Below are 23913 nucleotides of genomic sequence, written 5' to 3'. Positions count from 1 at the left end.
CACACGCCATTTCATTTGCTCTGGATTCGATTTTACCATGTGCAGTACACCAATTTGTTCCCTATTCCACAGAATGAAGCAAAATGGAAAAATTATTTCTCAAACAAGTACCAGCAAGTTCAAAAAGGGCTCAATTTAGGTGAAGCTTCATTATCAAAGAGACTGCAGTTTGGAAATGAATGCCACTGGTGAGAAAAATATTTGCAGCAAAACATTTTGTATTTTTCATGAAGCTCTGCTTTTAAAATGAATTTTTAACTGGGGCATGGTTTGATGGTAGCCCCAAAATGCTTGTGTTGGCAGGATTTATGATTTATGACCAAAGATAATCTGAAGCTGTAATGTGTGTGTGTGTGTGTGTGTGTGTGTGTGTGTGTGTGTGTGCGTGGTCCTTAGTGCTTGAATTGATCTTTTCCATTTGTACCATGGCACCACACACAGTCTGTGGTTTGACATTAGACTGACTGCAGCTTCACAGAGTTAGTATTTTGAAAGCCCAGGGGAATGAATCTTGTAGTGATATTTTTGACTAAATGCCCATTAGAGTCTCCTCATCGTCCCCGCATGGAGACGGCTGCTTTCACATTTCATATTTCTCACGCCAAATGGAGAGGAAGCCCTCGGCAGCCATGGTGGGAGGCGGCGGCTCATCTTTATCAGCCCTCGCAGTATGAACGTCTCTTGCTCCGCCATTAAACACCAAGCCCAGTGCTCATCACTCCAGTCTGTCCACTCACATAGATCTATTATCCATCAGCACCGCCAGCACTAATACCACAAGCACTAATACCACTGCATCCCACTATTACCTCTCCATGAGGGTGAGGTGCTAGCCTAGTCCACAGTGCCTCCTGTAGAGAGAGAGAGAGAGTGTGTGTGTGTGTGTGTGTGTGTGTGTGTGTGTGTGTGTGTGTGTGTGTGTGTGTGTGTGTGTGTGTGCTATGTTCCCTTCCTGTAGAGCAATTTCTGACATGAATGCAAGCACACTACAGCCTGTCTCATCTAATTAATGTTTAATAATTACCACTAAGGGGCTATAATAATGAGGCAAGACAGTTAAAACCTACACATCTTCACCTCAGTTTTGATCTTGTCTTCCCAAATGAGGATTCTGTTATCTGATTGGATGAATTAATGTGCTCGTTTATAACTGGCTTGCTCTTACACACACACACACACACACACACACACACACACACACACACACACACACACACACACACACACACACACACACACACACACACACGCGCGCATACAAACACATGCACAAGCACACACAAATACATACCTGCTCATATTCACACACGCATACACACACCACATAAATCAAACACACATGTATGTGTGTGTGGGAGAGAGAAAAGGCATGCCGGTTTTAAATGAGCATATTAATTCATCCAACTAGATAACAGAACCATCATTTTGGAAGACAAGATCCAAACTGAGGTGAATATTTGTGAATGTATAGATTTAACTGACTTGGCTCATTATCATAGTCCCTTAGCGGTAATTATTAAACATTAATTAGATGAGACAGACTGTAGTGTGCTTGCCTTTATATCAGAAATTGCTCTATAGGAATAGTTCTGTCAGTAACAGTGCATTTGAGTTTGTATGACAGAGAAGGGGCTATTTCCAATCGGGAGACACGCATTTCAACTCTACATTAGACATTATGTTTCAGGAAGGAAAAATGGCCACACTTTTTAAATATGTGTTAAAGTCCCTCAGGTTCAGGGATGTATTTTCGGTCGGTTGCAAGTCAGCCTTGAGGTCCGAGTCATGGGTGTATCTGCGAACGCCGTGTGGACGGGGCGCAGGAGAGCTGCCTGTTCCTCCTGTGCTTGTTTATTTGAACCCAGCCGCCGGCCGTCTCCAGGTGCTCTGTTTCCTGCCTGAGTGGGGTCGCGAGTGTGGCATCTCCCGGAATTTGCCGCTTCATTGCCTCGGCGGCTGCTTGCTGGAGGTGGGCTTTGGGGCGATCGTTCAGAGGGATTTAGAGGCTATTAGGCTAAAGCCCATCACCAGCTGGCCCGAGTGTGGCGATTTAGTGGCGTGGATTTAGGCCGGGTTCTGCAGGCTGCAGCACAGAGGGTGGCGTTGCGTGGAAACAGTCAGAGGCACTGTTAGAAACGACCGTAATCATTAAAAGCCATAATAACAGGGAAGGGCCATCGACTCTCAGTTAATCAGTACACATCAGTTATCCAAGCACATGTGCATCCATGCCCTGGACGATTGTACTTAATCCCTCTGTCTCTCCACATATCGCATACATTATACACATGGATGTGTTTTGCTGTCTTTTTGCCCACTCATACACTAGCAGGCAAAAATAATTGCCCATCTGAAAGGTAACGGCTTGAGTTTGGATAAATTGACTGCCACCATGTATGCATCAAATCATGAGATTGATATCATACATAACCTCCTTTAGGCTGAGGGATGATTTCACACTACATTCTCATAATAATAAATAGTCATGCATTTTTTTTTGCTAAGCGCCTTTCCCACGCTCCAGGCGCTGTGCAGTACAGGATGCAGTACAGTTGCACCATTTGTGAATACAGTGCTACAGTAAGAGCTACTGACTATATATTGCACATATTCCCATGGGGAAAAACGTATAATATGATTGTAAGCCAGGTTCAGAGATGCTCATCTGAGAGTTACACCAGCTCGGGGCCGTTTCCCAGTGCATGTGCATGCATTGGACCTGGGTCCTAGAGTCTCTCAGCGGAGGTTTCCAGTCCATTGCCTGGTGATATCAGGTGAAGGGCACTCATAACCTCATGTCCTGCCTACACCACATCCTCATCTTTCCTGCAGGATGGCAAATGTCCTGTGATCCTGCTCCCCCTGCCCACATGAATCAGGGAATGGTCACATCGCTTGTGCGTGTCGAGACAACATTGTTCTGCGTAGACATGCATCTCTGCGTGTGATGGGTAATCCTTTTAGACTGCCCCTGTCACGTCAACTCATGTCTCTCCTTTGGTGCCCTCCACCCCCCCGCCCCCGTGCAGGTGACCACCTCAACTGGAAGCAAATGTTTCTCATGCCGGTCATCAGCAGAGAGGGACAAGTGGATGGAGAACCTAAGGCGAGCCGTGCACCCGAATAAGGTAAGCCCATGTGATCACCCAGGGACAGTGTGGTAGGACAGAGAGTATAGTATGGTAGCACACCATGTGATCATCCAGGGACAGTGTGGTAGGACAGAGAGTATAGTATGGCTTCACCTCTCCCTCTCACTGCAGATTATGACTAATTATATTTGCAAATGTTGTTGTTACTAATTTCAAAAAGGATTCTGATCATGCAAACCCGATCATGCAAACACATACATAGTGGCCCTGTTTACACTTGTTTTTAAAACTACACTGATTTCCACCTGAAATATTACGAAAGATCAGCATTATAATGAAAAATGGATGACTGGAATTGTTCAGGACAGCCACTTGTACATGCATTTCAAGCTTACTTAGAGGGAAGAAACGGGCTTGGCACAGGGAGTTTTAAATCAAGTGTCTATTCATCACTCATGCATGAGAGAGGGGCTGTACCACTGCGGAGGTCACAGCACATGAAAGCTGGCAAGAAATGGACTTTTCCACTTGCTTTTCAATATGTCTCCTAAGTAAGGCAAGGAGTAACATGTATATTTTCAAGCTTTTGGGCAAGTCACCCTTTAAGGACATATAAGCACATCTACGCTGTAGTGGAAGCAATGTGATGACGAATGTCTGTTGGTGGAAAACATGACTAACTTGAATGAAACTACCTCTTATTTTACATTCAGGAATGCTCTTTCCTTCATTATTTAACTAATTCAAAAGAGCTCAGCTTCATCTACCATCTACCAAGTTCCTACATTCTCCAGGCTTAAAGAAAATCTTCTCATCTTTGTTCCAGTTTTTTTTATTGGGTCTTATGAAATAATTAGAATTCAGCAGAATTTGTTCCTCAAGCTTTACGATTTCAGTGTCAATCTCCTGCAATTTAAGAGGTTAATGGTAAAATAAAGTTCAGCTCATTTGCTCCTCTGAAAGGTGAACTATTTTAGAACATCAAATTGGAGCTTGAAATTAGTCTCAGGGCCTGCAGAATACAGTCTTGTATGCATTAAAAAAAATCCTACTCCTTCCAAGGCTTTGCGCATCCAAGGTCTCGCTAATCCCAGGGTAAATTTGTAAATGATTGCTGTTCATTGAACCAGTTGAGAGTTGTGGTTTCCTTCACAGTGTCCCACACACCCAGCCTCCCTCTTTCCACAGGACAACAGCCGCCGTGTGGAGAACATGTTGAAGCTATGGATCATTGAAGCAAAGGATCTGCCGGCCAAGAAGAAGTACTTCTGTGAGCTGTGCCTGGACGACACCCTCTACGCACGGACTACCTGCAAGCTCAAGACAGACAACGTGTTCTGGGGCGAGCACTTTGAGTTCAACAACCTGCCCGCTGTCAAGAGCGTGACCGTGCACCTCTACAAGGAGACAGACAAGAAGAAGAAGAAGGACAAGAACAACTACGTGGGCCTGGTCAACATCCCCATCGCGGCTGTGACTGGCCGGCAGTTCGTGGAGAAGTGGTACCCCGTCAGCACACCCAACCCCAACAAGGGCAAGGCATCGGGACCCATGATACGCATCAAGTCGCGCTACCAGAGCATGAGCATCCTGCCCATGGAGATGTACAAGGAGTTCGCAGAGTACACCACCAACAACTACATGCTGCTGTGTTCCGTGCTGGAGCCCGCGCTCAGCGTCAAGAACAAGGAGGAGATGGCCTGCGCTCTGGTGCACATCCTGCAGAGCACGGGCAAGGCCAAGGTAGAGTATCCCCCCCTCCCCTTCCACTTAGCAAGGCTACTGACACCTCTCCAGAGCTGGTTAGAGTGCCACTGCCACTGCTGGTGGAAGCAGTTGTGTAGTTTCTGCCTCCATTTTGTCTGTCCTGTGTGTTTTAAACTGACCTGGATTCAGGATGTCGAACCCTGGCTTTCGCCTGTTTTTTGCTGTTTTTGGCGAGGGCCGATGATCTACGCATCCCCACTATCCTCGCCTTTGGTGTTTCCCAGTTTTATTCAAAGGAATGAGGCAACAGTTGCTGGGCTTCCTGTTGTGCAGGAAGTTGTGAGCGAACTTTGACCCCGCAGCAGTCCCAGGAGCCCAGGGGTAGTCACCTACAATGACGAAAGGGGTCTGAAATTTAAAGTGGAATGAAACCTATTTTCAGCTGGAAATGGGGGTGTGGGGTATAAAAAAAGCCAGTGAGGCTGTTTAAATGTCAGATATAGGCCATTAACTTCAGTGTCTGTGAGTGTTAAATAGGATTATGAAATAGCAGCCACTAAGGCACATCAGAACTGCTGTATAGAAGTTCTTGCTAATGTTGGTGTGACCGAAGCACCCACATGAGTGCACCTGTAGGGATACAGTGCAGGGTCATTTTTCGTGCCTGGTTTGCAGTTGATGCTGATTGGCCCTTTCAGTAGGCAGGTCTTTTTCAGTCTTTTTAGAGTTGCCAGGGGGTTACATCAGTGCTCCCACTAATGTTTTAGTTCTTCTTTTAGTAATGAGCAAACAGCGGTAATGGGGGAACATTTTGGAGATCAGTATCAATTGTTCGACGGTCACCTTTTTTCCAGCTGCAGCTCATATCCACTTATAGGGCTGTGCGATGTAGCCGTCGCGATATATCACATAGCTATTTTTAGCACAATAACAGCTATGCTATCCCTGGTATGTGGCATTAGGTTTTTCCCTTTTGTCATACTTATCCATTTATCACGCCTATGTTATATCTTGAAAGAAACATTTCAGAAATGTTTTTTCAACAAAAAAAAAATGGTGACACAAACAAAACATGCCAGTGAGTGTAGATTACGGTACTTAGAGACAGCTATCTCATGGAGATAGGAGGCTTTATATCACTTCCTAATGGTAGCAATGTTTAATTTTTAACAAATCTTGTTCCATCAGATCAGGCCTGGTTGAAAATGGGTTGTTTTCGTATTTAAATGGGTCATAATGCCCTCGGAGGAGTAGCCACCCTAGCGATCTCTGGCACAGTTCAAAGAGCTGGTACAGGAAGTAGCTGGAATCCAGGGTTAGCCGTGTGGACCAGAGAGTGTTTAGTCTGTCACAATGGGGAGCATTCGAAAAGATTATCTCTCACTCAAACTTGGCTGGCACACTCACCCACCGCACCCTGCACAGCAGAATAAACTAAATATTTCCTGTTTTTGTCGGGTAACGGGCTGGCACAAATAATGTCAGAGGAGCCTTCACAGCTTATTGGCTGCTGCCTTGTCAGAGGGCGGGGTTGGCTGAGCTGTAAACATCAGGGAAAGTGAGTAATGGAGGAAATGTGGCTACTCTATAATGAAGGCCTATTAAAAATGTGTTTAGGTTGACCTAATCATGCATATCTTGGTTGTTCCTCCAACTGGAGAGGGAGACTGTGGTCACAGAGGTCTAAGTTGCAGTGGCCACATACTTCAATCACAGCTTTTTGTAGACATGTTACAAAAAGCTGGGGTTGAAGCATGCATCTCCTGCAAAGATGTCTGCTGTTCCAAGCTCTATGCTTCTCTTTAATTATGCCTAACTGTAGCAGCTAATTACCTATTCAAGCCATGAAACACAATTTATGAGAGTTATGGGCCAGCTCTGTTTGCTCTTAGTACAAGGAGTCTGCCTGGAATAAATTCTGTTACTTCCATTTTAGATATTGCTTTAAATTTAAATGTTAGTAAGTAAAAATATATCAAAAGGCAGACATTGTACAAGGAAGAGATATACTTTAATCCCAGTCCTCTTGCGTATCATTTTTCAGAAATTAGTTCAGGGTTTTTGTTTTGTTTTTTCCCCTCAGTTCTCTGTTGTACTGGCTGCAACATCTCCCCCCGTTCCCCCCCCCCCTTCCCCCACTGCATGGTTGCCAAGGACAACTTCTGAATCCGCAGCGGGTCTTGCATGTTTGTCAAAAGGAGCATTGAATTTCTGGCGCGCTGCAGCTTTCCAGGACAAGGGGATGGGGGGTCGATAAATGGATTGTTTCCAATGGATGGCGGACGGGTGCGTACAGGGTTACGCTCCGTTACCACGTGTCCCTGGAGAGACAGGCGCGTCAGAGCCCCTTGTTGTTAATTAGCTCCCATTAATTGCGGTGAGCACGAAACAACTTTACGGTCCTCCCCCTTCCTGCGGGTGACGCACAGTAAAAGTTTAATGCGGACGCTGTGTTAATTCGCAGCAAGGTCATTTTTCACAAGGGGCCACTTCGGCAGAGGTTGCGCCCGCGTGTTCCCATTACCATTACCGGCACGCCGCGGAGACGCGCCGGGCTCAGAGCAGGTAACGATCCTAGCGATAATTCCCAATGATCCGCACCCAGGCAGAAACACGGAATGGCAATTAAAGGAGGGACGTTCAAACAGATGCTTTTAACTGCTGCAGGATGGTATTGATTGAGTCAATTAAAAACGGTTCTGTTCGGCCCGGACTCTGGTGCTGTTGGCTCTTAATGAGAGCACTCTGCCCCAGATAACTGAACTATCTACACCGTGCCTTCCCACAAAGACTACCACCGTTAGTGATGGCAAATATTGTGCTCATGACTCATGAACAACAACTCGCCCAGAAGCTTCAGACCGATGGTTATGTTTACTTTCTGGAAGTTTCTTGGCTTTCACATGAGAACGGCTTCGGTGTTTCGGTGAAGGATACTAACGTTCCGAGAAGTGCCGGTCACTTCAGTGTAGCGTCGCTTATTAGAAGCTAAAAAGAAGCCCCACTCGACTAGACTTGTTTTCACTCTGTTGTCTCATTGCCATTGTTGCACTGTTTGCTTTCATCAAAAGGAAAAAAAAACGAAGTATTCATGGTTGAAACATCATTAGCTAATAGATGGTACATTAGCTATGCAATCTGTAATTGCTAATTAATACTGCCATCAGCAAAAGAGATCACTTCCTTGTGTCATTGTGCATCTCCGGTGTAATTCATGTATGTAGTGTACAGTTATTCTTTAAATTTTAATTGCATTGTCTGCTGACAGCTCGGTTTGTTATATCCTGTTTTAATCACCACACGGATGGGGAAATGGTAATTGGTGGAGGCTTGGCGCATGTTCGACTGAGTAGACAGCCATTAATATTCAGAACGCAGCTTTCCTGTATTATATACCGATACATCAATGCGCGATACATTTTCCAGGAGTGCTCTGATGTGTATCGCTGCACTCCAAGGCAGTGACTTTGAGGGGATGCTAGTGACGCTCTGAAGCGACAGATTGATGTGTCTGTTAATGCAGAAATCACTGCCAGGCTGGCGATGACATTCACGTCCCCACCCCCGCCCTCCCAGCCCGCGGAGCCTGTCGGATGTGCATGTAAAAATGAGGGGAATAATCTCGAGATGGAGTTAATGGAAGATCTGTGAAAGGGGCCTGAAACACCGTATAAAATGCGGCCTTGTGGAGGAAGCGATTTTTTTGCTATTTTTAAAAAGCTGCTTGTGTAACGCATCTCCTCACTCTCGTATCAAGAATTCGCTCCTGACTTGGATGAAGGCAGCGTACTGGAAAAAATATATATATTTCCTCTCTTCTTTTGCATCTGCCTCGTCCTAGCTGAAGCAGTTGTCAGTGTTTATGTTTATTTGCCCACGGAGGCGAAGGTGCTTTGGCACCCCTCAGAGTGTGGTTATCATTAGGTCCTGAGCTTACCAGGTCACAGTCTCTCCAGCGGCCTGTTTCGCCTTCTAACCACATTAGGTCTGTGCTACTGGATGGACATTCCTTACAAATAATAACAAGGGCTTTCTTTGTCTGCCTCAAGGGTCTCCTTCCATTTTCTTTGTTAAAATGGCTACAAGGGAGCATGCTGTGGAATTGATTCGCCATCAACAGTGGCCTATGGGAATAAATATCTCTTGTCTTTTTTTTTCTAGTGGCCGTTTACTCAATGAGGAGGAAAACGACCCAAATCACATCTTCCACACGTTTGAGTCTGTCAGTATTTAATTCCACCGAGTGCAAATGCAGTTAAGCTTGGGGAACATAACAGGTTCTTTGTTTTGTGGCGTAACCACTGACAGCATGTCTAATAAACACATTCAAATGGTGGAGGAGGAGAAGAAGGTGGAGGAGGCATCTCAGACTTCTGAGAGTGGAAAGAAAGCGTTATTACTGTTTTTTGGATGTTTTTACTGTGTGTGGTAAAGATGGAGGGATGCAGCAGCATGGCATTCCTGCTTTTCTGTCTCATTCCCTGCGCGCTGTCTGCGTGACCCACTTTTTCCACCGCGCTGAAGAATCATCACGTCAAAAGAATATGCCGGGAGACACTGGCATCTAAGCAGATAAAGAGCAGCTCATCGCCACATTCTCCCAGGTTCAGACCGGGGCTAGCTGCTGCGTGCAGCCCAACTGTATTTATTTATGCTTTGCACAGCACACAAACTGCACATCCCCATTAATTTCCTCTGCTTCGCTTTCATCTGTTCTCCATATTTGGAACTGAAATATATTTGTTATACCTTGTTACAATACCATTGGATTAATGTTCATTTGATCATCCTGTCACTGTTTTTTTCCCTTAAAAATGTGTTGAATTTATAGTAATGTTTAATAGTAACTGTTTGTCCTGGTGCTTCCTGATATCTTGTATTCCTCAGGACCCCTGCAGGGCGCCTGGTAATATGCCTGTGGGGAATTTTTGACCTATTGTTTTACAGCATGTCAAAACAAACACCGGTGGAACATTGAGTTTTAAACATTATTTCACAGTGGTCACTCTTGCAGCTTTTTATTGATGGGAATCTGTTTGCGTCAGTCTGTTGGACCTTTGTGAATTTGTTCAACAGCATTTAAAGACGAAGATCCAACACTGGCATCATATCTTTGGGAGTAAAGCTCTGACTCAGAATATAGTTTGACATCTTAATGACAGAGAGGGAAAAAAAGAAAGGGAAGATGGAAGAGAGCTTGGTGAGAGCTCCTCTGAAATCTTATTTCTTCTCCCCCTCTCTGCCTGGCGTGTCTGTCTGACTGCAATGATGCGGCTTTGATTGAACCCTTTACAACCGGCTGGACTCTCGTTATCATTAATAACAGAGAAATTCCAGTGTGTCTTCCTTGCCTTGCTCACACTGCCTTCCACCTTGACCACACTGGGATGTTCACAGTAAAGCATGCTGGGAAGGGGGATCAGAGCCTCGGAGCCAAACGTACCCTTAAGAAGATGAGATGGATTATCAATTGCGGAACTCAGAAAGCCATTTCATCTATCCAGTGCTCGACCCTTTGGTGTAAATTTACAGCTTCGGAAGTGCATGATGATTTGATTTCAGCCTTTCAGCTTCCACACCCCAGTGTCCTTATGAGTATATTCTCAGAAGTTGCATTACTGTTATTTCAGTGCTTTCAGCACTGACACACTGAGCTCACTTTCCCATTGCTCATCTCTGGGATGGCGTAGAGGCTGTGTGACCTGGGCTAGGTTATAGCCACTTCAACCACGGCGTCTTTGGCACGCCAACAACAAACTGTTATGCGCTTGTCCGATTCTGGAGAAGTATATTGTTGGGCGGTGTTAAAAAGGTACCCTGTCCAAGATTTGGGGTGCCTTAGCTCTATGCTGGCTCAGTGGATGCTGACGTTTGGAGCCCTGGAGGGTGCTTTGTGTGTGGAGGCCTGGTCTCGACAGGCTCGGGTGTCACTCTCCAGGCCTCAGACAGACAAGGCGCCTCCACAGGGTAACACCCTTAATCACCTCTGAGAGCCTCTCCACATTAGCACCTCAGCTAAACACATTACTGTCCCCCGGAGACTGGCTGCACGGAGGGAGGAGCTCACCATGGCGATGGGCCTTTCAACACTGGGCCTAATCAGAGGGATTGGGGGGGGGGTTGATCTGACACACCCCCAGATGGATCAGCCTCTCTTTCCCACAGGGAGGAGTCACTTTGAGGCCTGAGCTATCACTATCTCCTCACTCTTTAAAACCAACCAATCCACAAAGGGCGGCCACCCTCACCACCCAATGGGTGTGCATCAAAAGCCCCCCGCAGCCACTCCCTTTAGGTAGGAGGATTAAGAGGAACGCTCTGCGTTTTTGAGACACTCGGGAGAGGAGGCCTTGTTTGGCTTCAACGGAGTCTGTAATCCTTCCCCAAGCCTCTGAGGGCAATGGAGGGTCAGGCTGAAAGATTCCTCTGCACTCCAATGAAGCAACTGCCTGGGGGCTGAGAAAACAAAGTTATTGATTTTGCAAATGTGTTGTGTAACATGTTTTTGTTTTGTCTTACTGACCCCCCCCCCCCCCCCCCCCCTCGTGCTCTTTGTTTGCTGGTGGGACTTTCATGTTTGAGTCAGCTAACTTCTCACGCCAAGCTCCTGAATATTCAGATGAGGTCAATTATATACAAGGTCGGTCCAATTTAAAGGAGCTGAACGTGGCTGTGGTAAATGCCAAGTCCTTCCATTATTGGAGCTATGAGTATCATCAGAGCTGTCTGAAAGGTCATGGCGTGCATATCCATGTTCACGCTCTGTTTTCCCCTTTTTGCCATGGAAACATTGGAGGAGGACTGTCACTGCTGGCTCGGTGTCCATGCACACAGCCTGGGAAGAGCTTTATTATCAAACCTCAGTGGGATCGCAAAGGCTGTTAAAGCAGACTGTAGAGAGCGAGCATGTGTGTGTGTGTGTGTGTGTGTGTGTGTGTGTCTCTTTTTCACCCTCTTTGTCCACATTCTGTATGTTTGGGTGTGCATGGAGAGATCCAAACAGCTTTCACGCATAGGACACTGTTTAGGAGTGGATAGGTAGATGGATGGGAAGAAGCATACATAGATGGTAGGAATCTTAGGAGTTTGTCTAGATGGTATTAAACTGTGCAGTTTTTCTAAATGTGTTATTTTCACTTTATCTTTGTTCAGACATTTATCCTGCATCAGACTGTGATACTTAAAGGTGTGTTTATCCTGATTCTTGGAGCGTGTGTTGAGCAGGACTGTGATGCGTTTCGTGGGAATTAGGCTGCACCACGGTGGGTGTTAGGGCTGTGTGAGGAGGCCTTCAGAGGGGTGCTGGGTAATGAGGAGAGTTGCGCGCTACTGTGGACGTTAATGAGACCGCAGGGGGTGCTGGGACAGGCGAGGCCAGTGCAGCAGGAATATGGGGACTGAGTCACAGCAGCGATACAGGGATGCGAGACGGCCGGTCTCACTGCTCTCGGCTGTTGGCAAGCCTCAGCACACAGGGGCGCACACACAGACGGGCACACACAAACACCCTCACAAATACAGGGGCATGCATGCACCCACACACAGACACACATTCACATACAAACACATGCACACATTCACACAGACACACACACACACACACACACACACATGCACACATGCACACATACCAACACACACACAGACAAACACACATGCACACACACATGTACAGGCACACATGTAGGGGCACACACATACCCACAGATAGACACATGCACTAACACATGCAGACAGAAAACATGCACACACACAGACTTTCCATATGTCCTAGTGACCTGACAAGGGATTACGATGCCATTTTGTGCATCATAGTGTCCTTTTTATAGGCCTTTAACTCCTCCAGATACGGCCTTTGTCCTATAGTTAGGCTGTTGTATTTTTTTTAAATATTGTAATAAACAATGTGATTTGTAATTTTTTTGTTTATAACTTAAAGCATCATCCATGTTCTCATTTGACCTTAATGAAACCTAAGTGGGTCATTGTCCCTCTACCTGCAGGCAGCTAATCTCACTCAGCGGTAACCTCTGACCCACGTCCTACGGTGGCGTGCCAGTAGCCGCTAATGGCCACATGGGCTGCTGCTCTCAGACCCCCTCGGGTGGAGAGTTACACCCACATGGCCCAGCGACATCGCCCCCACCCCCCTGCTCCAGGGAAGCAGGCAAACACAAGAGCTGCACTTCAAACGGTGTCTCTCTCACGCATGCGCAACCATGTGTGCGCGCATAAAGGCAAACAAACACACACACACCACGCCATAAAGCCTTTATCTCCTGCCTTCAGGATGGCACCCGCCTTATTTCATTTTACCATTTAATTCAATCAGATGGACAGCACTTTATGAGTTTCTGCTGTCAGCCTAGCTCTGGGGAGCTTGTCCATCCCCCCCACCCCTCTTCCCCTTCCAGTTCTCTTTTTCTCCCCTGTTTATTATTGTTGATGTGTTTTGCCCCCACCCCCCCGCCTCGGCGCTCGGCCCTCGGCCCATCGGCCTCCTTTTTCAGGATGGTAATGATGCAGAGGCATGGCTCTGCTGATCTGATGTGACAGTAATGCAGAGAGCACTATACTTCCTCTTATTAAAGCCGGGGACCGGAGACCGGGGAGCAGGGAGGAAGCCGAGATAGGCACGATTCAGCCCCGGAGTCCTAATTGAATACAGAGCACTTTGGCTTCAATTAAGCAGCGGTGGGGGGGTCATATATCACGTGCCACACCGACGAGTCTCGGGGTGCCCCGTTATTATTCCCCTTGCCCATGCAGACAGACGCAGGCTGCTGGTTCCCCCCGAAATGACCCACCCTTATTTGGCGCACCCAGCCAGATCCCAGAGGCTCCGTTTATGGCCAATCAACAGCCCAGTGATCAAGGCTGGACTGCATCTCAGCTAGTGGGAAAGGGATGTGTCATGCTGCACTTAGCATTAAGATGTGTTTTTCCCCTAATTGGTTATTCACAGAACGTCAGCAGAAGGCTGTATTTGTGCCTCTGTGAAGGATGCATTACTCTTAGACAAGGAGGCTGGGCACTTATCTGGCATTCAGTCCACCGTAGCATTTATTCACATGATTTGATTATAATTAATGAATTGATTAAACTGGCTGAGCCTACATCCTGGTTCTGGAGCTGGTGCTGCATCGTAACCTCACTAGACTGGAGCCGCTGCGTCCCCCTCTGATAAAAATGCCCTCTTAACGCCCCCTACCCTCACAGCCAGGCGCTTCTCAGGCCCCTCTCCAGCCGGATTCGCTCTCCATGGGCCCCATAGAGGAGGAGCTCTCAGGAGAGCAGCGTGGGCTCCGTCTCCATGACAAGGACAGAGGCAGGGGAGCGGCTCCTGCTAGAATTGGCCGGCGTTCCCCCAGAACATGCATGCAAAACCTGGGCTAATTGCAGGCATCACGCGAGGAAGCCAGGGAAGGTCAGGCCGAGTAGGTGTGCTCCTATCGCTCTGATCCTGCAGCGGCGCCATGCAGCTCGGGGGCCGTTTGCTTGCTGGCGTAATTGAAAGAGACGTTTTGAGGGAGGGAGGAATGCTAATTTAGCGGAAAGGACAGATTTGGCGACGCAGTGGTGTTGCAGCAAACGTAGCGTTGTCCAAGCAGCCCAGCCCTAGAATAAAAAGAGTGTAGGTCCAGCTTCTGCTTTAATCAGAGAGCTGCTTCCTCTGGAGCATCCCAGCATGGTCCCCCCCCCCCCCCCTTTCCTGCCTTCCTTTCCGATAGGTAGCTTTTCCAGGGAGTGGTAATGGGTCTGAACTCTTTTCTGCAGAATCTCAGATGGGGCCTCGTCCCACACTGAACATGTTTTCATCCCTCTGCACCACAAGCTGCACAAATACGCCATCCTCCCCAGCCAGTGGTTATTACAGCAGCGTACGCCTCTCCGTTTGATTCACTAATCCATCCTTTTTTCGTCCCCCCCGCAGCCTGTTCTGTTCGCTGAGTCAGGCTGAGCCGCGCTCTCTGGTCCTGCTTTGTGCTGCGCACTCAGAATTACACATGCTCCCCCCTGTGTCAGTCAAACTTATTCAAGCTCCCACGCTCATGTTTCCATCGTACTGGCCTGGCTGCTAGCATACCAGCTCTCAGTGCATCATTCATTATACCTGACGACATATACAGTCCCTCATTGCAGAACATATCACCTCATCCCTGTTTATGGTCCTCTCTGTAACCGTATTAAAGAATGTTTCCCGTGCTAAAGGATGTAGGAGGTGATGGGTTTCTGAAGTGCTGTGCCAGTCATACTTTCATCAGTGTTTTCAGCCTGATCCACCAGCTATTTCGGCAACGTCATCCCTGGTGCCATCGTGTTTACGTCATGTAATGTTTATAAGCATTTCATTTTGATAAGATGTTGTTGAATCAGAACAAGACTGGGAACAGATTTTGTCCTCCTCTCCCTCTCTCTCTTTTTTACTTTCCCAGTCTGTCTGCATGTTATTTCAGTGCTAGTTTCCCAAAGTAGGTCAGGCATCTATTCTTGGCTTATGAATAAAATGATTGAAATATTCTCCCGCTGCCTGCTGTCCGGGCATCAGGAATCAACCAATCAGTGGGATTACAAGCCAGGGGTTGCCTGAGAAACATACACCAGCGCACAGCTTTTCTTTGTAATGAGCCCAATCAGACAGATTAAACCATAGTGATTGGGGGGGGGGGGGGGCTGCTTAGAACTGAGCCAGAGAACTATTCGGTGATTTTGGGATGGAAAAAAAACACCCAGCTCTCATAAGAGAATTGTCTGATCCACTGGCTCCAAGTCAATGGAGGATTGGACTGAGTCATCACTTCACTGGTAGCTCTGAGCCACCTAAAAATCGCTGCCTGTATTGTCATCTCCTTTCAGGAAACATCCACAGAGCTCTACAACTGTAGAGCGTGACTTTAAAAGAGAAGTAGCAGTTTTTTGAAATGACTAAGAATCCATTCAGCTGTAATTGGAGCTCACTCAATGTGTATTGCTGTTACTCCATTATTCATTTTTCTATCCGGGCTGGCTTGCATAACCAGTTTTTTCATATTAGCCATTTATGAGCCTCTGGTAACAAGTCAAGTTCCCTAATCACTATGCTGCTGCCGTTTTTGCTGTCACCCACTGATGTGGACATGAGACTGTTTTGTCCGTTGCTATCAAACACACTTGTAAACAGAAGAGATCATTTCTGGCCACACAATCATCCCCCTAGCTAGTTCCTGCTTACTCACAGCTAGCTCCTTATGTTCCACTATTCATAAGGATCTTGTGTGCCTCGGCCATTGGTTTTTAATGGACTTGAGTGCCCTGTGTGTCTGAGATAATGGAGTAGCCTCACAATTTGCTCGTTTACAATATGGTTGCCACAGGTTAGTCAGAAGCTACAGTGGAAGAGACACATCATGTACAGTCCCTGGTGCTTTTGCTTAATGTTGGCAGGACTGTGTGAGTAATATTGGCTGACCATTACTGTGTATTTGTGTAGTTATGTAAGATGGCTTACCTTTAAAACCTTATGGCCTCGTACCAGTATATTATGTGATATGTGAATAAACATTCATTAGTTGCTACCCTGTAACATCTGGATAGTAATGTAAAGGGTCTGGTTTGCTAATTGTGAACATATCATGTAATGGACACATGTAGTACAAACCACATCCTTTTTATGTTACTCAAAGAATGGTATGGACTCACCTAACACTCATTAAGTCCTCAGCCTGGAGATCACAGCAATGGCCTCTCAGCAATGACTGTGGGGGTTTTGAAGAGTTTAGCTTTCTCTGAAAAGGGAGCCTGTAGTTCTGCTCTTGAACATGCAGCATTTAACACCAGTTACATTGCAGTGGCAGTGTTCATACAGAACATTAAGGCTGGTAGCATGGATTTTCCCTTTCTTTGCCAGTAGAAGTTAAGGAAATAGCTTGTTGAAGCAGTAGCTTGTTGGCACCCTAGCAATGGTGGACAGATGTGCCCATCTGCAGACTAAAATGCAAGGAGCAAGAAGAGGGAAACGAGAAGCAGCATATGGGGCAGAGCCCCCTTTCCCCCCCAACATTAATCACAAACATGGATAACCTCCCATTCCACAGATCGCTGCACATAAACCCTCAGAGCGTACGCCATCCAGAGGGGATGGCGCCTGCCAAGCACCTCTGAATTTCCCAGAGCGAAAAACCTGCCTGTGCCATTTTTCCCTGGCTCCGTGTGCAGGGCCTGAGGTTGGGTGTTAGCACATTAGCATTTTAGCATGTTTAGCGGTGGATTGGCTCAGATAATCCTGAAACACAGCTAATCCTGAACACAAACAAGATAAGGCTTCTGATGTCCCATCATCAAACACATTCATCTCCAAATATGAAACTGTAAATTTGTCATCTGTGCCCGTAGCTTCTATATTTATAGAATTAAAAACACAGCATCTTGAGAAAGAATAACAGTGATGAGACAGCGTGTGTACTTCCTTATCAAATCTGTCATCTGTCTATTTTGATCATTTTGATTGTGGTTTTAGGTTACTTTTTAGGTTTAAAATGTGACTTTAGTAAGGATTGATAAAGTATCTATTTCATGACACAACACATGCCCAAAGGAGACGTGGATATCTAATTCAGCTAAGGTGTGTTCTCCATAAGAAGGGGTGGTAGGGCACTGCACCTCAGGGTTGTGGGTTCAAGTCCCAGCTGGACACTGCTGTTGCACTCCAATCCAGCTCCAGGAAAAGGCCAGGTATTTAATTTGTCAACGTATAAAACGCAGGTAGCAGAAGTTTCCCTCGAAGCGGGTCACTGCGTAGCTGGAGCTGTGATGTTACACGTAACAAGGGGACGGACAACTTTTGAGGACACCGCCGCTGCGGTCACATCGGGCCACACAGACACCTCCCTGGCAAACGAAATTACACCAAGCATCCGCATCTGTTCCTGTTTGGCTCAGCCACTGATCACACACCACTATGGCCAGGCAGGGGAGCTAAACATAGCCATGGGGAGGTTGGGGGAGAGGGGGTGATTGCTGGAGGGCTCTTTGTTTACTTTCCAACCCCCATTGTTTTCCCTTTCTCATCTGGAATTCCCATTGCCATTTGCACTGGTTGATGTTTGCCAGGCACACTCTGGGTACAGACAGGCCTCTGCCAGCACAGACTCCATCTGATGGCCCAAGGCCATTTACCTGAGTTTAACTGGGTTACAATAACAGGTGTAAGATTTAGGATAAATTGCGATTAAGATAACTGTAATTATGCAGTAATGGAAGTAGCTTCTCTGAGGAGACAGAATGTTTTCCAAAATACCAACTGAATGAAAAGCAAAATTATCACAGGAAGAGGTGCAGATTATGCTATTATAGGGGGGCATCATGCTGAACAAGTGCTAGAAGTCCCAAATGGACACACTCTAGTAGTAATGGTTATGTCTAGGAGCTAGGGGTGTAACGGTATCGAAACCAAAACTGCGATACAAACGTCCACAGTCTCATAGGGCTGTGCTCACACGTAGCGTGAAGCTGTCAGCATCTGTTTTACATAATAATCCTATGGAGTAGACCATGTTTTCAAAAACGTTTCAAAAACGAAGTTAGTTGTGCTAGTTTCTGAGCACAGTGACAGTTCGACTGTATCATAACATTCATCATAAAGAGGCCGCTTGGAGTCAATTTGGATGGATCCTAGGAGTTTCTGGAAAGTGTTTGTGTTTAATGCTTGAAGTTGTCTTTAGCAAAACTAGCCTTTTAGCTAACGTTAGCTCTGCAACAATGTATAGCCAGCTAGACGCTAACAATGTACATGCTACTGTTGTTATGGCAACAAAAGAAGCTCTCAACTGCTTTTTGGAACAAATGCTGCCAGAGTTTTTTTTTACTTGAAAGAATTCTCTGGCCAGCGTTTTTCATAAAAAAGATGCTACGTGTGAACACAGCAACTGAATTAGCACATGTTCAGTAGCGTAATGTCCTACCGTAGCGTAATCGATAGTTCATATCATTGTTCAGCTGAAATCGGGTATGTTGCTGGCAGTACGTCGAACATGATTACTCATTTGAGACAGCATCATCCAAATGTGAATATCATCGGTACAAGGACAAAACAGAATGGAGTGCAAACACTGCTCCCTGTGGCATTTAACTAAGCAACCTCTCCCTGCTAATTTATATCAGGCAAAAGCAATAACAAACGCCATAGGTGTTTGCCTTTATGTGCATTCCTTATGTGTTCAGGAAATTATGGCCAGTTTGCCACTGTTTACAAGTTTGTATAAGTTTATATGTTTACAAGTTAAATTCATAGTAAATGAAAAGAAATTTCATGTTTTGCATGTCCTTTTTCACCGTGCCAAAAATGCACCGAACCGCAACTTCAAGACCGAGGACTTTTGCGTACCGTTACACCCCTACTAGGAGCCCATACCAAATGAAACATGTTGTAATATACTGAGAAATATGTTGTGCAACCCGAGAATATATTGCAAATACTTTTAAAATATATTAATGAAAAGCACAAATGTATTGCTAAAAACCAAAATAGCAATAATTTGAATATTTTCAATATACTGATTGCGCTAAAATATATATTCTCTAAAATATTCAGTATTCAATACATTAATTTTTTGTGTGCGAGTGTAGTGTTTTCCATTATATTCTGCTAATTTCTTATTTTTTTCCAAAGGGTAAATTCAAGTATAAAGGGGACAGTTGCACCCTTTTTCCTCTAAGATTGCTCTGTGTTTATTTTGGCCTGGTCCAAAGCTGTCTTTTAAAGGGCAGGTTTGGTTGAAAATCATTTGGATGACTCCCCCACTGGGACCGGTGTGAAATGAAAATTGCGATCTGCCCATTAAATAGAAATTAATAATTTACCACTCACAGTGTCCATCTCCCTCTGAGGTACCTGGCTACATCCAGAATTCGAAGAGATGTTTGCTCTCTGTTTGTAACGCTTGTAAAGGTTTGCTGTGATTAAATTGTAGGACTGTGTTTAATCTTGTCTTGTTTAATCTTAGTCTTGTACATTAGAAGCAGGCAAAAAGCCGTGTTGGAAGAGCTTGTTTTTGAGGAGTTCTGACCTGGTGCATTTGCGTCCTTCCCTTGTCTCAGGACTTCCTGACAGATTTGATGATGTCCGAGGTGGACCGCTGTGGGGAGAACGAGCACCTCATCTTCCGGGAGAACACCCTGGCCACCAAGGCCATCGAGGAGTACCTCAAACTGGTGGGCCAGAAGTACCTGCAGGACGCTCTGGGTACGTAGAGCCGGGACAAAAAGCCGAATGGCGGCCAAATCTCCATGATCTCACATGAAAAAGACTTTCTCTTCTAGCCTCTGCCTCGGCAAAGAAATGGCAACTATAATCTGGATGGAGGGAGAATGGAAAAGGCCAGACAAGGCACGATAGCATCTCCTGTGTAGATGGAGAGCGTTGGTCCCCTCCTCCTTCCTTTGTGCATGGTGACATTTGAGGGTCCCCTGGAGGCTGTGCGGTAGAAAAAGCAATAACATTTATCTCTCCTGCAAGTGTCCTTAAGCCTCCACGTGGACGCTGGCCCATCCGCTTTCCCTCATTTCGGTTTATATTTAGGCCCCAGCTCCCAAGAGGTCCTCTAGACCTTGAGCGAGAGCCCCCACAATGTACTGGGGGAATGGAGCAGAGCCGTGCCACATGCACACCACCTCAGCCAATCAGACGCCAGCTCTTGGAGGGTGTGGGGCAGTGGGGATTGTCTATCCAGGTGTGTTCTTACACGTAGCCGCCTTGTCGGTTCAGATGATAACAGTGCGCTCACAGAGAGAATTGTTTGCTCAAAGCGGAGACCGCAAAATGCATGGAACAGCACCGAGAAACAACGCCCTCCACCAAGGTCAGCGTCTTTTTAAAAGACCGAGCACGAGCACGTTGTGGGTAATTTATGTTATCCTCTCCAAGGCCAGGACAAATCTTACACTGTGGTGTCACAACCTTGTCATTCAAAGCCACTTCTGGCCATTATCCCGCATGAGCGATACCCATCTGAAAGCAGGAAGGAGTGGGCGGACTGCTGCCAGGCTCTCTTTGTAAGCAGGATATTCTGGTAATAATACTCCTTGATATTGAAGCAACCAAGCAAGCCATGTCCACCCCAGCTGTCCCCACCGGCAATGTTACTAAATAATGTAAATTCAGAAAGGTTCAGATAAGATTCATACAGTTTTACATAAACTGATGGGATCTCACATGCATTTATGTGACTGTCACGCATGCAATTTGAGGTCTGGAGATGTTTGCCATTGTGCGCCACATTTTCATTCTCATCCGCAGAATCCGCCCTCTAAATTCTCTTCGCTTATTTCTAATCTTGTCAGTGTAGATTTGAAGGTAGGAATACATCTCTAGGTTGAGTCGAGAATCCATTGAAGGTCGTGAATAATTCATGAGTGTTTTTCTAAGAATTAACGTCGTTGGAAGTGGTCCTGAATTATTCAGCCCATCACTCCCAAAGATTGACTGGTTTTGGCGAGTAGCAAGCATCAGGCGCAAGGACACAAGAATCTCCTTGGATCTCTCCGCCTCCTAAAGTCCTGTTTCGCCTAAAGTGAGAAAATCCCTCCCCAGTCGTTTTGTTAGTGAAAGCCATTCCTTGTTTGTAATCACCATGACTAACAGCATAGAGAAAATTACTTTAACCTAATATCGCAGTTGAGCAATGCGACGGGAGCAGCAGTCGTTGGATGTAATTTAGCAAGCTGCTGTCTGGTGCGAGTCAGTGGGTTTCTCTGAGGGAGCGCTATCTCAGGAAGCTACAGTAGGGCTCTGTGGCAGGGGTATGAACTCACTGTGGGAGCCCGCCATGCCAGTTCATCAGATTGCTAATTGCTATGTTTATCCTTCCACACAAACTAGAGGGAAAAACACCTTGAATGCAATGTGAATGAGATTCTGCAGCAAGGAGCAGACTGAAAATTATAAAGCCAGTTGAGTTGAAGGCTGACTATTGTGCACTTTTTCTACTGAAGATCTACTGATCAAGTAAGGTCTGTCTTTTTCATAGAGAGTGTGTCATAGTTAGCCTTCAATTTCAACTTAGTTGACTTTCTATTTTTGAATGTATACTACATTAACAAATGTCCACACACACTGTTTGATAGTAAAGGAAATGAAAGCATTACCAAAAAAATCTCCATACCTCTGAACATAGTGTATATGAGTTGCTTTCTAAGCAAACATAAATGAAATCTGTGCAATTTGACATAAGTTATAATAAATTCAGTAGTTTTTTTTCATGTGTTTATTTAGTTACTGATGAATGTTTTCAAGATATCACAGAAGGCCCTAACAGTAACATTGCTCATTTCTCCTAACCAGCAACATACATATTAAATTGCTTTGTGAGTCCTGCAAATTTTACCATAAACTGGACTTGAGTCTATAGTGACTGGGTGTAGCTCATAGCTAAGCTGAGTCAGTACTCAAATGAAAAAATTAGCATGATGTCATAACCAATGTTGTGATATGAATGGCTGTCTTTTTAGCTTTAGCTTTAGTTGTATAGTTTTCTGCCGGCTGGGTCTCATGGCTGAGCTGAGATGCACTGGGTCACTAACGCTGCTTTCAGCTGCTTACTCTCTCAAAGTATAATGGAAGGTCCTTCAGGTCCTTATGTCAGAAGTTGAAAAGGTGTTGTTTTAAAAATGAAGCAAAAGCTAACAAAACTCACACAAGGTCAATTTTCCTGATCAATTCAGTTCAGCATCCCAGAGAGAAAAGGGACAATTTGGATGATCAGTTCATTGCAGCCCTGTTGAGTGCCATTGTCATGACACATCAATGTCAGATTCTTAACTGGGACCACATTTTTGCTGCTAATTCATGACTTAAAGGGCACTTATAACTGTTCTTTGGAATTATTATCAGCCATTTACCTAACAAAGTCAGAAAACCAGTATGTTTAATTGAAACTTGAACTTGCTTTTTTTTGGTTCTGGAGAAAGGTCAGATATTTCAAAATGAACTCTTGTAAAGGTATTAAGTGGGACACAGCAAGCACACCCTGAGTCAATGGCCCTTACCGAGAAAATTAACACATAATCGGCTATTTCAGCTCAGGGGACAGGGGTGGGTGCGGAGTCCTGACTCCTGAGTCTGCTTGCCTGGTGCAAATATGTGAAGTCAGTGTTTTTGGGCTGGGGATCAAAGGGGGTCAGAGTGAGTCGTCTCCGTTTCAGCCAAGAAGCGTGTGTGTGCATATGTGTGTGTGCATGAGTGCACATGTGCCTCACGCATGTCTCTGACTGCATCTATGGTCCCCTCCCTCAGGTGAGTTCATCAAGGCGCTGTACGAGTCAGATGAGAACTGCGAGGTGGACCCCTCCAAGTGCTCTTCAGGGGACCTCCCTGAGCACCAGAGCAACCTGAAGATGTGCTGTGAGCTGGCCTTTTGCAAGATCATCAACTCCTACTGGTAATTGCAGCAGCGTAGCTCATTATCATCTACTCCATCATTAGCCCCTGTAGGTAACCGTAGTAACACTGTTTATTATCATCAGCTCCTACTGTTACCTGTAGTACTACTGCATACTGTTATCATCTTCTACTGACTGCTGTGTGTTTTACTGCTCTGTATCACCAACATATATTCCATCATGACATCTCCTTAATAAATGACTCAACATCCTTAACTCCACAACATCTGCAGGACTGGCAGGAACCAGTATGGAACACGAGTGCATAATCTCTCTGAGCATCCCCTATCAAATAGTCATCTTAACAATTAACGCTGTGCACAAGTCTGGCTGCTAACTAATCATGCCGATCAAAACCGCGTATTCTTGTTGGCAATTATGGTAATTCCCACTTGTGCCGTGCTGAACTCATACATGACCCACTCATGCTGAGGGCAGAAAGTTGAATTTATCAGCAGCAGCAGCTTCCATGTTTTTATCTTGAAAGCTGACCTTGGTTGAGAAAGAGGCCTGGTGTTCCTGTTTGACAGCACTGGGATTAGACCACAGGGACCTGTCTGACCAAATCTGTCAGGAATTCACACATGGAATAGAACCCAGCAGGAGGAATTCTTTGCCTTTTATCGGCAAACGAGCCGCGGCTTTCTGAGGTCTTCAGCGGGGTGTCCCAGCTTGGTACCTCAAGGCAGCTCTTTGTGGG

General features: G+C 45.8%; 1 protein-coding gene across 7 annotated transcripts in view; it reads left to right on the top strand.

Moving 5' to 3' along the window:
• Positions 1-23913, top strand: part of dab2ipb (DAB2 interacting protein b) — a 219230-nt gene that overhangs the window by 176746 nt on the left and 18571 nt on the right. For all 7 annotated transcript variants that reach the window (XM_036528500.1, XM_036528501.1, XM_036528502.1 and 4 more), the window contains 4 exons: positions 3030-3128; positions 4281-4835; positions 19875-20019; positions 23068-23212. In XM_036528500.1, the coding sequence (XP_036384393.1) occupies positions 3030-3128; positions 4281-4835; positions 19875-20019; positions 23068-23212 (944 nt within the window). The remainder of the gene's footprint in view (positions 1-3029; positions 3129-4280; positions 4836-19874; positions 20020-23067; positions 23213-23913) is intronic.

This window comes from Megalops cyprinoides, chromosome 5 (assembly GCF_013368585.1).
Source record: "Megalops cyprinoides isolate fMegCyp1 chromosome 5, fMegCyp1.pri, whole genome shotgun sequence".
NCBI classification, from domain to species: domain Eukaryota; kingdom Metazoa; phylum Chordata; class Actinopteri; order Elopiformes; family Megalopidae; genus Megalops; species Megalops cyprinoides.
The sequence above is the reverse complement of the archived record's forward strand: the minus strand, read 5'-3'. Positions and strand labels throughout refer to the sequence as shown.